Raw genomic sequence first — 15,514 nt, 5'->3', positions numbered from 1 at the left:
GGCCTTGAATTCCGTCTATCATATAAGGAAGCCGTGCATGTGAATTTCGAAGTACTGAAAGCAGAGACAACTTTAAAAAAGAAAAGCAGAAAAGTTAAACCAACCAATAAAGAGAAGTTGAATAAAATTAAAAATCACAAACACGATTTAAGTAAAGAATACCCAGAAACTTCCTTGTTTTAATTACTGGAAATTGATTATAGCCCATTTTAATACTAAAATACAATTTTAACTTGAAAAAAAATTATTGAAAAAATACTGCTTGCGAAATAAATGAAACAGGCACAAAATGCTCTTCCTCAATGGGCAGTGGACAAGGAGCGCTTAAAAAACAAGGGGGGAATTGCGGCCCACCAGAACTTCAATTTAGAGCGATTAAAAAACTGAATTAACTGTTGATACTTGTTTTTTAGCAAAGTTAGTTGATGATTTTGTGTTATGATCTTTGTAATATGCTATCAAATGTCAACATCGATCTGTAATCATTTGATTGGGTTAGGGCATAGGACGGTCCCAATTTCGATTTGAAGATTCCATGATGGTCCATTCTTTAAACACACTGTCCCACATCGTCAGCGATGACCAGCACGTTCCGGACTGTGCATAGATGACACGGCACAGCACGGAGAAAACGTTTTCAATTTTAAATTCTCAGTAATATTACCTCAAAATTAAATGTTACTCCTTATCATAAATATTTATTAATTTAATTATTAAATCGTGTCATTTATTATAATAAAAATATACGCACATGTTATTAAATGAAAATAAATCATTAAATGAGAGATAAGTTTTAGGATTTTTTTTATATGGAATCTTTTTTACTTAATTATCATAATATGGACTTTAAAAAAATATATAAAAAATTTGAAAGATCGTAAGTGGCAAATTTTGAAAGTCAAAAAAAATAATTTTACTCTATAGTAAAAATTATCACTCGCAAGTTTAAAAAAAAAAAATTAAAAATTATCACTGGTGAATTTTTAAAAATGTTTTAAATTTTGTAGTAAAAATTGCTTAGAATAATTTTTAAAAAATAAAATCATCACTCATGTTTTAAAAAATTTCATTTTATATATAATAATTGTCATTTGTGATAAATTGTACCATAACCCTCATTCTCTCCTCTCTAAAACTTTCTATTGTATTTTTGTTGTTTGTGTTTTTTTTTTTTTTTGTGCAAATTTGACCATTTTATTGTAGTTGAAGAAAAAAATTAATAAAAATATAATGGTGTACTTTAATGGTGAAATTGTTACAAACATAAATGAAGGTGTGAGATTTACATGTGAGAAGTCAATTTGTATGCATATTCCTTATAATATATCATATAAAGCACTAAATAATGATTGTGTAAATATATTGAAGTGGAGACTTCGAAAATAGTAGAAAAGATAACATAGACGAAGATATTCAACAAATATTTCGGATAGTAAAACTTTTCTTGTTCAAGATGTAAACAACAATCAATAATTTAGAGTCTAACTCAAGCAAAGGTACTATGATTGTATTGTGATTGTAGTGACATCCAGACTAATACATATTCATGTCGTCGAGTCATTGATGTTTGCTCTAGTCAAAATATTGATTAGTGTTATTATGTCAATGATATTTATAAGATAAACGAGTTGTGCAAAGTATATAAAAAAGAGTTTGGAGTCATTGGAAATGAAAGTACATGGTAGATATATAAAGGCCCAAAACTTATTCCTAACCCAACTTTAAAGTGCACAGTAAGAGGTCGTCCAAAATCAACATGTTTTATGAATGAAATAGATAGGCATAAGATGAGAAGAATCTGACGTTGCACTCTTTGCCGAGGAGAAAGCCATAGTAGAATAACATGTTTAAATGCTACTGGGTCTAGTTCGCAATGTTGATGTTGTTGTTTTATGTAGTTTTAATTTATGTTGTTGTTGATAATGATTAAATTGTTATCGTCATGTAGAATGAAGTGGTCCTATTTAATTACAAATGTTAAGGGTTATTGCAATATTTGTTATATTTTAAAAGAGTATCTGCATTAAGAGATGATAAATTATATAATATTTAACTAACAAATAAAGCTCCCTTCATTAAATATTTTACTGACAAACAAAGTTGTATAATATAAATAACATTCCATGCTTAAACATAAAGATGATAATGAAAACAAAAATTAAACATAAACATTAAACAAACATCATTTTCCCTTTTTCTTCTTAATTAATGAGGAGCTATATTTACTATGCGCACGGGTGAAGGGACGTAAAATGCGCGAAAAAAAATCTCCTTCGTCTTCCTTCGGCAGGACTGTTATCCCTAACACGCTGATCAGCTATGGCCTCATGCGTAACTCCTTCATCAACTGTAAGTGCCGCTTGTACCACATTCTTAGGTGTATTTGTACATGTGTTGTTGTGCCATCTCCCAAGACATGATTGGCACAGAATACTGCTCTCTCAATGAAAATGTTTGTTAAGAAGTACCACCCCAACACCCTGATCAACTGTGGCCTCGTGTGTAACTCCCTCATCAACTATAGGTTTTGCTTGTACCACATTCTCAGGTGTATCTGTATATATATTGTTGTGGCATCTCCCAATACATGACTGGCACATAATACTACTCACCCAATGAAAATGTTTGCTAAGAAGTACCACCACATTCTTTTGTCATAAGTTCTGGTTGATAAACATCTTCATATCATTATTTTCTTCATCCATAATTGCGTCTTCATTAAGGTGAAAGTTACATGCAAGAATGACAAGAAAAAGGTTTGACATCCTCAATGAGAAAGTCATATGTAGAAAGTAACCCACGAGATGTCCCACTTTCACTGCTACAATCAATAGATCTCCTCCGACGTGATTCCTTGCCTGTTGACCTACGATGATTATCTCTTCTATCAACAAACATTCGTGAAGGTTGTTGTTGTTGGGATTCTTCATCCCATTCAAATGAGTACCATTGGTTTGTGTGTGGTGACCAATAAAAATACTCATTTGGTTGAACTGACAGAGGTGGAATCCCCTGTTGATGCTTGGACAGTGGTGGGGACATGAGCTTTTCATCCACCAAAAACTGTTGTTGTTGGGGTGGTGGTTGTTCCATTTTTTAAAATAACTATAACCAATTCATTGCATACAATGTGTACCAATTCCAATATTCATTGGACGTGTAATACTGGTCAATTGCCATTCTCTGTAATGTACACTAATATCGTTGTTCCCACATCATTACCTAATCATCATGTATCAACCTCCAGTCTTTTGGTTTTCTTAATCCATGTAAGTCTTTGTTGTGGACTTCGTAAAGACTTTGGGACAAGAGAGGAATAGGCTGAGCAAATCTATATTGCTGAATCACACAGTTAGTTGCATGTCACTCTACAACCTCAAATCATATCAACGGGCTTACAGTTGACCCTAACAAACGTTCTTCTCTTATATCATATGGAACAACGACATCAATCGCTTCATTCTCATATGTTCGTCACATAAACTGTATTTTCAAAAATAATTATTCATAAATAATTTCAAACATGTACAAAAAAAGTTAAGAAATGTATTAATATATTAACAAGTAACTCATATAGTACCATTTGATCTAATGCTAGTCTAGCATTTTCAAGATCCCTATATAGAGTCTTAGTTGGATATCAAAGGCGTCTCCATCTGAGTGTAAGTGGAAATATTACTATTTCACCTACTATTGGAGCCAACCATGAGAGCCTATGTCATGCCCATACCTACAACAATATTATGCACCCATAAATTTCTTTGGCATCATGTTATAAATCACGATCCAAACATCTATACAAAACAACAAGGCATGTTGAACTCCAACTATACATTTCAATTTCATGAGTATTTACCAACAATTGTAAGAATTTTCCATGTACTAGAGAGTTGCTCTTGTTTAGTATTAAAACATGTCCCAATAAAGAAAGTACATATTCACGAGCATGTTGTGTTATTCTAATGTTTGAATTAGCATGAAGCCAACCAAAGTATTATGTGATCCACTTTAATCTTATTTCAAAACCTTGAATATCATTTGATTCAAGTAAACTTCCTAGTAACTATTCACACATATTTTGTAATGCCAAAGTATTTGGATTAACAGATCCAATAATTGTTATACCATTGCATCGCAGTCCAAGCAACATCTTCTAATGTTATTGTGCATTCTCCACAAGGAAGATGGAATATATGTGTTTTTTGTCTCCAACGTTCAACAAGTGCATTTATAAGTTCACTGTTTATACATAATTGTGCAATACAATCAAAACTAACATTTCGTAAAATCTCATTTATTTCAGGCCTAGGTGGCATTATAGATAAGTGACGTGGTCATAATAATCTTATTACCTAAAATTAAAGAATAGTAATTTACTAATTATATCCACACATAGTAATTAACAACAACAAATAAAGTCATATACTAATAATAATATTATATTTACTAATTATATTAATTTTATTCACAAAAATATAAAAATGTGCTTTACTTATTTTTACATCTATTATTATTATTATTATTATTATTATTATTATTATTATTATTATTATTATTAACACTTAGTATGAATAATTTATTATATGTTTTTCAATGATAATAATTCTTATTAAAAGTAAATAATATAATAAAAATTATCTAATACTAAAATTTTATAAATTTTATTATGTTTACTTATACTAAAATAATTATCTTTATTTTATATAAACTTAAAATAAATTCCATTAATTAAAAAATAAATAACTCAAATAAAATTAAGAAAAAATTTATTATACTACATTGCATGAATTAAAAAATAAATATTTATTCACATTTTGAGTACAAATACATTCTAAAATATGTTTGTGCAATTCCATAGTCACATCTTGAACTATTTTGATAAATTTATATTTTTTTTGTAACCCTCGATAATTTTTTTTTTATTTTTTTCTTTCTCTCTTTTATATTGTTGTTTTGTAAGCTCCTTGTTTCTCCCTTTTCTTCTCCGTATTTTCCTCTCTCATCCACGCATACAACATGGGTCAATCCCCATTTATAGGCGTAGTTATCCTTCCAACTCCATCAGTAGATAACTCTATTTCAATGCATTACTGTATTGGTAAAAATTGTCACCCACGATTTTTTAGTTGCATATAAAACATTGAAATTATTGAAATCAAATTTTCCAATAAAAGATATAAAACTTATTGAAATTTAATTTCAATATGGTATTTCAATTACGTAAATGCCAGAATATGAACTTTTCTGCATAATTATGAAAGTATGATCTTTGAAAAGTTGCCACCCACAATTTTTACTGCATCTGACATTAGGCTGCAATTAATAGTGGGTGCAGGAGGTACATATGTTGTAGGGAGCCAATAAAATCGTGGGTGGCAAGTTTTACTGGCTTTTTCCCTTCCTAAAGCTCTATTGCTCTGTCTTGTAACTAAAAAATCGTGTAGGAGGTGTAGGTGTTGCTGTTTTGTTTCTATTTTATCTCTCTGCTAGGAACAATGCTCGCGTAGTCTTCATCTTTCTCATCACCACCTTTTGCACGTGTATCAACTGTAATTTGTTTAAAAATAATATTCAGTTCAATGATAGGAGTTGAGGCCCGACACTCATGATGTATCTGAAACATTTATTTAATATCTTTGTCTTCGTGATACTCTCTACTATTTTTGGAGTTTTTATTTCAATATATTGATAAAGCCAATATTTTAATACTTCATATAATATATTATAAGGAATATGCATACAAATTGGCTTCTCATATGTAAGTCTCACACCTTCATTTGTGTTTGTAATAATTTCACCATTAAAATACACCATTATATTTGTATTTATTTATTTCTTTAACTACAATAAAATGACTAAATTTGACAAAAAAAAAAAAAAACACAAACAACAGAAATGCAATAAGAAGCTTTAGAGAGAGGAGAGAATCGGAGTTATGATGCAATTTATCACAAATCGCAATGGCTATACAAAGAATGAGATTTTAAAAAACACCAGTGGTAATTTTACTTTTTAAAAATCACTATAAGTGATTTTACTACAAAATTTCAAATATTTTAAAAAATTTATCAATGGTAATTTTTTACTATTTGTTATTTTTTTTCAAAACTCGCAAGTGATATTTATGTAATTGTCACAGATAATTTTTTGATATTTGTACTTATTTAATTTTTGACCATCATATAAAATTACTTTTTTTGACTTTCAAAAATTGTCATTGGTAATTTTTTAAAATTTTCATATTTATGTAATTTTTTTAAAGTCTATATTATGGTAATTAAGTAAAAAAAATCCCATATAAAAAAAAACTCATTTTATTGGACTTTACATAAATTTCATTTAAAAAAGTAGAAAAATTCTACCACCGTCCATCGAATATTGTAATAGTTTAAAAATAAATAATATTGTAAATTTTATAAACAGAAAAACAAACAGGCATTCTAGCTAACACCGTTTTCACTTTAAAATGAACGGCATCCAGTTGAAGTGCGTGCTTTTCTACTCGAATAAAACACACAAGTATACAATATAAATGAAAGCAACTACTTTAATCTTCATTTGTTATAAAATTAAAAATTTAATTCGCGTACATTTTAACCAAAAAAACATATTTTTTTTATAAGAATGTATAACTGATATTAAATTAAATACGTATTTAAATTATATTCAATAATTTAAAATTAATGATGTTAAAAATAATTTTACACAATTTTAAATTAAATATACACGTAGTGTCTTAGAATCGAATTCCTATTTCTATGGTCGCTTTTGTTGCTTTTTCGTATATCCTTCTTTAAAGATTTGTCAATTTTTATATATTCTCCATTAATTAGAGCAACTTTCGAGACCATTCAAATTTAGTTATTTTGCTGGTGAGAACTCGCTTAAAAGAGCAAGTTTGGCCTTGCAAAAAGAAAATAGGTAAGTAGGTACTTTTAGGTAAGAATAAATTCCGTATCAACCAATGGTGCACAATTTTTATCAAAGAGACAATCATTTTTTTTTAATTATTATCATTGTTTTTACTTAATAACATTTTGTGAATGATGAAGTTCATAAAATTTAAAATTATATAAAAATAAAATAAATATGTTAAATATTATATAATTCAAAAACTAATTAATGCTTTATTAAATGATTTTATTTAATGCATAACATATTCTTTAAAATGTTTAAAAAATCGACTATATATAAATATTTAACTCTAATAAGAGTTACTTTCAGAGTAACTAATACCCTACCTTTTTAAAGATATTAATATATGTAATAAAAAAACTCATTTAAGTAACTTTTTATTATTAAATAAATTTAACAATGTCTTTAATACTATAGTCAATGCCTTGTAGGATACAGAGTTTACATTTCTATCATAATGCAAATAATTATATATATTTGTTGGTCTTGAAATGTTAATTTTTTAATCTAAATAATTAAATAAAACTAAAAAAATGTTTTAATACTGAATTCCATTGCATTTCTCTGCTAGAAATATAAGAAACAAAGTAAGTGTAAATGCAGTAAATTATCATTTTTATTTGTTTTAAATTTAAATATATTTAATTTTATAAATTTAATTGTAAATAATTAAATAGAAATAATATGTTATTTGCTTAATAATAATAATTTTTACATTAGGATATACATTCATATCTAATGTAAGAAAATCAGGCCTGAACAACAAGTCGCATACAGCTCTTCGGTCAAAGTCGACCATATGTCTAGTCTACGTGCCTTCTAAAAAGGGGAACAAAAAACCATGGCTGGGATGTATCATTTTCACTACGACTCAATGTTTTAATTAAATTATAATATAAAATGCTTCATAATAATAAATATATAATTTTAATGCATTATTATTTAATTAATTTAATATTAAGTCTTCCGAAGCTTGCCGAGGACTCGTAAAATATCACGCACAAATCGAATTCGATAGAAGCAATTTTATTTCTTTTCCCTGACAGTGGGTTTTTTTTAATTAAATTAAATTGGTGTTTTTTCGAGATTTCCAATTTTATTTCGGTGAGAAAATTAATTTGGTATTTACTGATTAAGCTCAATCTAATAAATATCTATAAGAGGAAAAATGTTAAATAATATTAAAGTAAGATAAACGTATTCATAAAATTATAGCCTTTATTAATGCATTTATTTTAATAAAAATATCATATAAAAGTTGTCATCATATGCTCTTTTGGATAAGTTATAAAAAAAAATATTATAGGTTAATTTTTAAAAGTAAAAAAGTAAATTTTTTATTTACCTTTAACTTAAATTAAAATATTTTTATAAATATAACTAATTTAAAAATAATACAGGATAAGCTCTCTTTTTTTTCACTTAACAGCTTTTCTTGTTTTATATCTGTTAAATTTAATATATATATATATATATATATATATTACAAAATAATATTTTTCACTAGTTAATTTTTATTATTTTCTAAATAATTATGTTTTCATTTTTTTACCTGTATTTGTTAGGAAATATTATATGATTGATATTTTATTTACATTAATAACTAATTATGGATATGTTTTCTAAATTAATAGATCACCTTAAATATTCATTATTTTTTTAATATGTGTGAAAATATGATTTTTATAAGTAATTTTAAAAAAATAAATTAAATAAAATGCATAATTAAATATTGGAATAGTTTAAAATATATATATATATATATATAAGAATAATTTTTAAACAAAAATTTTAATTAAAAAAATATCACTCTTCTGCATAAGTCCTCAATCAAGTCCAAATCAGGGCTGTTCATAACTCTGTCCCTCGTACTTAACGCACTAAAAGAAAATGGAAAATAGACTTGACGAGTTGTAGAGATAAATTCGAGTACACCTTAAGTCGTTTCTATAACATCCTTCTCACAAATATAGCATATGTAATACGATGACACATTTCTTAACTTACATTTTAATGGATTCTTAATTATAATTTTCTGAAAAATCATATTTTTAATTTAATATTTTTATCTCATATTTTATTTGATTAATTATTAACTTAGAAAAATAATTTAAAATATAAAATTATTACAACTTATGTATTATTAAGTTTTTAAATATGATTTTAGTGTAAACATCTAAACTTTAGTTATTAACATTAAAAAATATATATTACGTTAAAAATTAAATTAACTTAAAATATCTTTTGCATTAGAATAAAAAACAAATGAACTTACTAAAACTTGATTAGGGGATAAGTTGAACCCGAAACAAACCAAATATCTCCAACCAACTAAGACTAAGAAGATAACAACGACAAAGGCAAATGCTTGAAAATGTGATGTCACGTGACATGGAATGGGGATAGGGCAATTAATTATAGTTTATTAGCCAAGAAAATGAGCCCTCAATTTAGGAAAAATTACAGGATCTGCCATTCCTTGATCCCCGTTCGTGTGAGACGGGACCCACACCATCCCGGTTTTACGTATAAAATCAATCAAACACACCTCCCCAGGGTTCCCTTCCAAACCGCAATATCAAAGTCCAAGGGTGAAATCCGTCATTTCGTACCCTGCATTTTTTTTTTCCTTGAGAGAGAGGCAAGGTTGTTCGTAGTTTTGAGGGTGAGAATGAGATGCGTGAAACGCAGGTGAGTTTGAGAATGCCGAGAGATCTCATCCACACTCGCAGAGAACAGCAACAAGCACGCCAAGCACCGCATTTCAGAATGGCGGATCCTGACGCTTCCAACAAACCCTAACGTCGTCGTTCTGATCCTGAATCCACAAACAGCGCTCGATCGCTTTCAGGTTCACCCTTGCATTTTTTTCCCTTTCAATGCGGGTCCCACACCACATCAATGTCGGAAACGTTTTTACCTTTCAATGCGTCGTTGCTCTTTGCATGTGTAAGATCTTATTTATCATTTTTTTCTTGTTCTGAATGAAATTGCGCAATCTGGATCGTCAACAGGGATGGGTGAGGTGGGGAAAATACTGTACATGGTGGTGGTGGACGAAGGTGAGAAGAAAGATAAGGGGAAGGAGTCGTTTCGGTATACACGTCCTGTTCTTCAGAGCACACTGCAGTTGATGGGATGCAAAGCGAGGCATGCCTTCAAGGTACACATATATATGTGATTGTTTACGTTTGTGCTGTTTCAATTTGGTTCCGTGATTTGAATCTGTTTGTTTCGTTTTGATGGATTATTAGCGAGTCTTTTAGGTGGTTGATGACTTGACGTTGTGGATATCTTGCGTCTGTGCTTTTATGGATAATCGGAAACTGTTGAAACGTTTTGTTCGGTTTGTCTGTAATTGTGCTGTACCATTTGACATTCTTTTGGGCCACAATTTGGTTAACTTTGGCAGTGTTTTGTCGTCATTTTGATGGTGTCATGTGAACTATTTTATTGTCTGATCTCTATAGCTTTGTGTCTATGGACTACGGAGATGACGAGTAGGATGTTGAATGTGTGGTTTATAGTGCTACGGAAGATATGAATACTTTTTCTTTTTATTTATGTGTTAATTACTTAATTAAAGGTTATTTGTTTAATTATAACAGTTTACGTGGTTAGGTGACTACTGTGGCTTAACACTGGTTCCTTCTTCCACTATTATTCAATTAAATGGACCGTAGTTATAGAGGGAGATTTATGTTGCTTGTAAGTTACTTATAATGCAAAGGAATATTTGATAAATTATCCTTCAATTTAAATAATGTGGTTAATATTCACCTTCAGAAAAAGGTATGGTTAATATTCAGTGCATTGCATCTACCAATTTGCTTTTGTTATTTAATGACATGTATGTCTAAATGATCCTTGGATTGAAAGTTATTCTCATATTTCTGATAAACATGGCTTTTCTAGAACTTTTTGTGCAAAACTATTCTGAATATGCTTTCTCTTATCAGATCAGCCAAAGGGTTTTTGAACTCACAAAGAGCGGGGGTTCTACTGATGCTTTGAAGAATGAAGGAATGGTTTTATCAGGTGTCGACACATCTAAGGGAAATATTGTGAAAAAAGATTGTAATGAAGCTGGCTCTTGTCTGGGTAAAACAGACCTAGGCAACCATTTGCTTTTAGGGAAAGATTATAGAAGTAACAGTGTACCATTTGAGTTGTACAAGAGGCGGACAACAGTATTTGTTCCTAGAGAAACTTTTCTAGATATTGTCTGTGATGCTCTGGCTGAGTACAAGTATGTGGGTCCCAACCAGAGGGCAGACTTGATGCTAGCCTGCAGGTACAGATGATATTATTTATATTTTATGGTGACTATTTTGATCTAGAATAACCTGAATAGAAGAAAAACAATAAAATTCTGACTGTGTTGCAGCATTCATCTGCTCTGCTGTTTTATGGTTTGGCATGGTTGGTTTTTTTGTGCTCAAGATTTGGTTTTTGACCCAGTTCAGTAGCATTGTGTGATCAATGTAGCCAACCTTACCTAGTGGAATAAGGCTTGGTTGTCGTTGTATTTTTAAATATGATTAACTAGTTTCTGTGTAGTCATATATATATTATCAAATCCATGAGTTATTTGGTCAAAATATAAAATGCTTATATTTGACAGCAGAAGCTAAAAATATGATGTCTGTGCTTCTTCTAGGAAGCAAAAATAGAAGCATAAAAAATATTTTATATAAAGTTGGTCAAAGTGTTTTAAGAAAGCAAATTTCTAAGTACTTGAAATTTCACAGTATGGCCAAATGGGGACTTTGCAAACATGTAAGGATGTTTTTAAGTTGATAAAATCACTAACATTTTGGGCTATGTGCTTTTTTGCCCCTCAGTTGCATTAACATACTTGAATTTTCATCTCTATCAAGATTATGAAACTCCATGTTCCTTTTAATATCTCTCAGGATTAAGTTGGCTTTAATTTGTAACCATTAACATGTGAACTATATGTAGAAAGAGAAATCAGATACATTTTGCAAAGCATATGGTAGGCCAAGATATCCTGCTGCATTCGTTTTTTTAATCTTGCCTCCAAATATTTCTCTGCAGCTGATCTTTTCTAAATAATTGCCACTCTCTGTAAAACTGTCATGAAGCAATTATTTTGTAAAATACAGTTCAATTTTCACTCTTGTTTATGTGATTATTTTCTTTGGTGGTAGGATCCGTGAACGGAAGGAGTCCGTGACTGTGCTGTTGTGTGGCACTAGTGGCTGTGGCAAATCCACATTGTCTGCATTGCTGGTATCTTTGCATACAGTAGTAGTTGTCTTTTTGCAATAACAAATATGTTGTGCCAGTTTTACTTAGTTTGCTGTAGGATATGTAACGTGTGGTGAATAATGAAATCGAAAACCATTAATACTCATCTTACTGTTCAATAACTTTGCATTATTAATATCTTCATTTCAGGGTAGTCGGTTGGGAATCACAACAGTGGTATCAACTGATTCTATCAGGCATATGATGAGAAGTTTTGCTGATGAGAAGGAAAACCCATTGTTATGGGCATCTACCTACCATGCAGGCGAGTGTTTGGATCCTGTTGCTGTTGCTAAAGCAAAGGCCAGAAGGAAAGCAAAAAAGCTGGCTGGGGTGTCGCACTTGCTTCCCAAGGATGAAGTAACTGAGGGTCAAAATTCTAGGAAATCTGATATACGGATGCTGGAGGCAGTTTCTGGTACTCCTGAACTGCTAAATGCAAAACAAATGGCTGTTGAAGGATTTAAGGCACAGAGTGAGATGGTGATTGACAGTCTTGATAGGCTAATAACTGCCTGGGAAGAACGAAAAGAGTCTGTTGTTGTTGAAGGGGTTCACTTGAGTCTCAACTTTGTTGTATGTCTGATTTTCTTATTTGAGTTCTTCAGTATTTCTTCTTTCCTTTTTGTATGTCTATTTATGTGTTCTTTTATCTTTACATAGAGACACTAAAATAATCTTTATGCAGATGGGGCTTATGAAGAAACACCCTTCAATCATACCATTCATGATATACATTACAAATGAGGACAAACACATGGAACGATTTGCTGTACGTGCAAAGTATATGACCCTGGACCCAGCTAAAAACAAATATGTAAAGTATATTCGAAACATCAGAACAATCCAGGATTATTTATGTAAGCGGGCTGACAAGCATTTAGTTCCCAAAATAAACAATACAAATGTTGACAAGAGTGTAGCAGCCATACATGCTACTGTATTCAGCTGTCTTCGTAAGCATGAAGCTGGGGAGCAGCTATATGATCCTGTTAGAAATACTGTAACTGTTGTTTATGAGGAATATAGAAATCAATGTGCAGCAAATTCTTTGAGCTCTAAAGGAATGTTTCAGTTGATCCAGAGAAAAGGTTCTTCAAGGCATCTCATGGCTCTTGTAAATACTGATGGCTCTGTGGCAAAGGCTTGGCCTGTTAATGCAGTTGACAGTAGTGGGAAGCCTATATGGGGTTATGGACCAGAGAATGGAATCGGGAATCCAATGTATGGACCCTTGCGAATTGGTAAGGCAGAACCTGTAAATCTTCAGTTTGGTTTGTATGGGATCAGTGCTTGGCCCAGTGATGGTGGCACTAGTCGTGCTGGAAGTGTTGATGAGTCAAGAGCTGATGGGACTGATACGGGTAGTAGATATCTATCCTCATGCTGTAGTTCACCCAGGCTGTCTGATGGACCTGCGAAGGAGGTAAATTTGAATAATTTTGTCAATCTCTGTTCAACAATGAAATTGACGGCTATCCAAATTTGTTCCCTGATTTGTTGTTTTTTATGAATTTTTAGCTAATGGAGGAGCTTTCAGTGCATGGTAGTGATGAAGAGATTGATGATCAACTAGAGGTGGGCAGTGATGATGATTTCAGTGACGATGGTGACAAACATATCCATGAGGAGGTAGAGTTGTGGCACAAATGAATTGGTTATCTGAAATGCCTGTTTATTTGATGGAATTGGTGTCAGTAGAGTTCCAAAACTTTTGGGCTGCCTTTGGTATAGCAAGCGCTAGCCAAAGCAATGAATTGACGCTTGGTGCTGATTTAATTGCTAAAATAGTGAATGGCTGAGTTGCCTTTCCACGCACATAAATTCGTGAAATTTTGCTAAATTAGCTTAGTTGATTTATAATTGGATGGAACTATTTTTGGAGTCACTTCTAATTTTTATATAATTGTCGTGCAGGTAGGCTCAGTTGACGAGGAATCTACCAAGTCTGATGAAGAGTATGATGATCTGGCAATGCAAGATGTGCTGGATAATGGCTATTGGTCAGACGACGATGACGAGATTAGTAGCAAGGTTGCTGCTATTCCTGGGGAGCTAGGAACGAAAATGCAAGGGAACAAGTATCGTCAAAACCTGGATCTTTTCCATAGAACTAGAAGTGAACCAGTGCCAGATCCCCCGTGCTCATATTCCTCTTTGCTTATGGAAAAGAGTGAAAAGAGACTACCACCATCTGGCAAAGCCAAATTGAGAAAACGTTCTCTTAGTATACCGGCATTGAGAAAGGGTAGTTCAGCTATCCAAGATCCCATTCTTTCTGGTACTCCTCAACGGTAGCAGGACATTCGTTCTTTAGGCGAAGTATTGACAACCGTCCCACTTTTCTCTCACGTGGCTTTTGGAGGAACATGTATCTTACGATGTCTCTATTTTTATCTATATTATAGTAAGTTTTAGAGAGGCGCAATTCTATTTTGATTGAGTTGCTAGCACTAATATGATTTTGTATACAGTCTATGTGTGGAATTCGCAGAGCCGAAAGTGTTCTCTAATTAAGATGCTTTGTTGCGGTTATATAAAACGATCAAGTTCATTTAAACTGGGGTTTACATGAAATGTAGCTGAACCTGTATATCCAACCAATTAAATGTGCTATTGTTTTTACAATTAAGTTATTTAAACTGCTAAAATTAATATCGTGTGTAATATCATACATATAATTATTTTTTTGTACATTCGTATTTTAAAAATACATTTAAAATATAAAAGAAACACCTTTAGATGTCTTTCTAAGAAGTACATCAACTATTTTCCTTCTTTTTATTGCTTTTTCTTTGCACGAGATTATTATTTATTAAATACAATAAAGTTTACTATTTTTTATTAAAGAATTAAATATTTTGATGGGGCATTGGGGCTCTTTGCAATTGATTCATTTCACTTTTATAAAGTGAGAGTTATAATTATGCTTTGTATATATAAATATAATTCGTACATTGTCTTCAACTAACATTCAAAAAATATCTTCAAAGGATTACTAGCAGAAAATGTGTTACCAAACCTATTATTATTAAACTTTGAATTTCAAATAATTGGGAGATTTTCTACACACTGCTCATAATTGGAATTTTAAATTTAGCCAAAGCCTTGCGTTGTTATACATGTATCTGAATTGTGAGTGAAAAACAATATCTATTAATGTTATATGTGAATAGTGAAATATCATCGCTCCTTTATGCACCTTTCACGTTTAGGGAGGTGAAATTATATGTTTCTTCTCGTGTATTAATTAAAAATTGATACATCAGTAAAACAAATCTCTTTTAAGGCATGACAAAAATGCAAATAAGGACAGTGTAGTCCT

The 15,514-nt window shown here is 31.0% G+C and overlaps 1 protein-coding gene across 4 annotated transcripts; it reads left to right on the top strand.

The window, feature by feature from the left end:
• The first annotated feature begins 9,493 nt into the window (after positions 1-9,493).
• On the top strand, positions 9,494-14,760 carry LOC113854875 (P-loop NTPase domain-containing protein LPA1 homolog 1-like). 4 transcript variants are annotated; one of them, XM_027486164.1, is made up of 9 exons: positions 9,494-9,766; positions 9,930-10,078; positions 10,875-11,004; positions 11,050-11,209; positions 12,090-12,171; positions 12,340-12,765; positions 12,878-13,615; positions 13,711-13,821; positions 14,107-14,551. In XM_027486164.1, exons 2-9 carry the CDS (start codon positions 9,932-9,934, stop codon positions 14,485-14,487), a joined length of 2,175 nt encoding a protein of 724 aa, XP_027341965.1. In that variant the 5' UTR covers positions 9,494-9,766; positions 9,930-9,931; the 3' UTR covers positions 14,488-14,551. The 4 variants fall into 4 exon arrangements, with proteins under 4 accessions (XP_027341965.1, XP_027341964.1, XP_027341966.1 ...); XM_027486163.1 differs by having other exon boundaries at positions 10,875-11,209; positions 14,107-14,760; XM_027486165.1 differs by having other exon boundaries at positions 10,875-11,209; positions 14,111-14,376.
• The last annotated feature ends 754 nt before the right edge of the window (positions 14,761-15,514 follow it).

This window comes from Abrus precatorius, unplaced genomic scaffold (assembly GCF_003935025.1).
Source record: "Abrus precatorius isolate BTA unplaced genomic scaffold, Abrus_2018 Scaffold11, whole genome shotgun sequence".
Lineage (NCBI taxonomy): Eukaryota > Viridiplantae > Streptophyta > Magnoliopsida > Fabales > Fabaceae > Abrus > Abrus precatorius.
The sequence above is the reverse complement of the archived record's forward strand: the minus strand, read 5'-3'. Positions and strand labels throughout refer to the sequence as shown.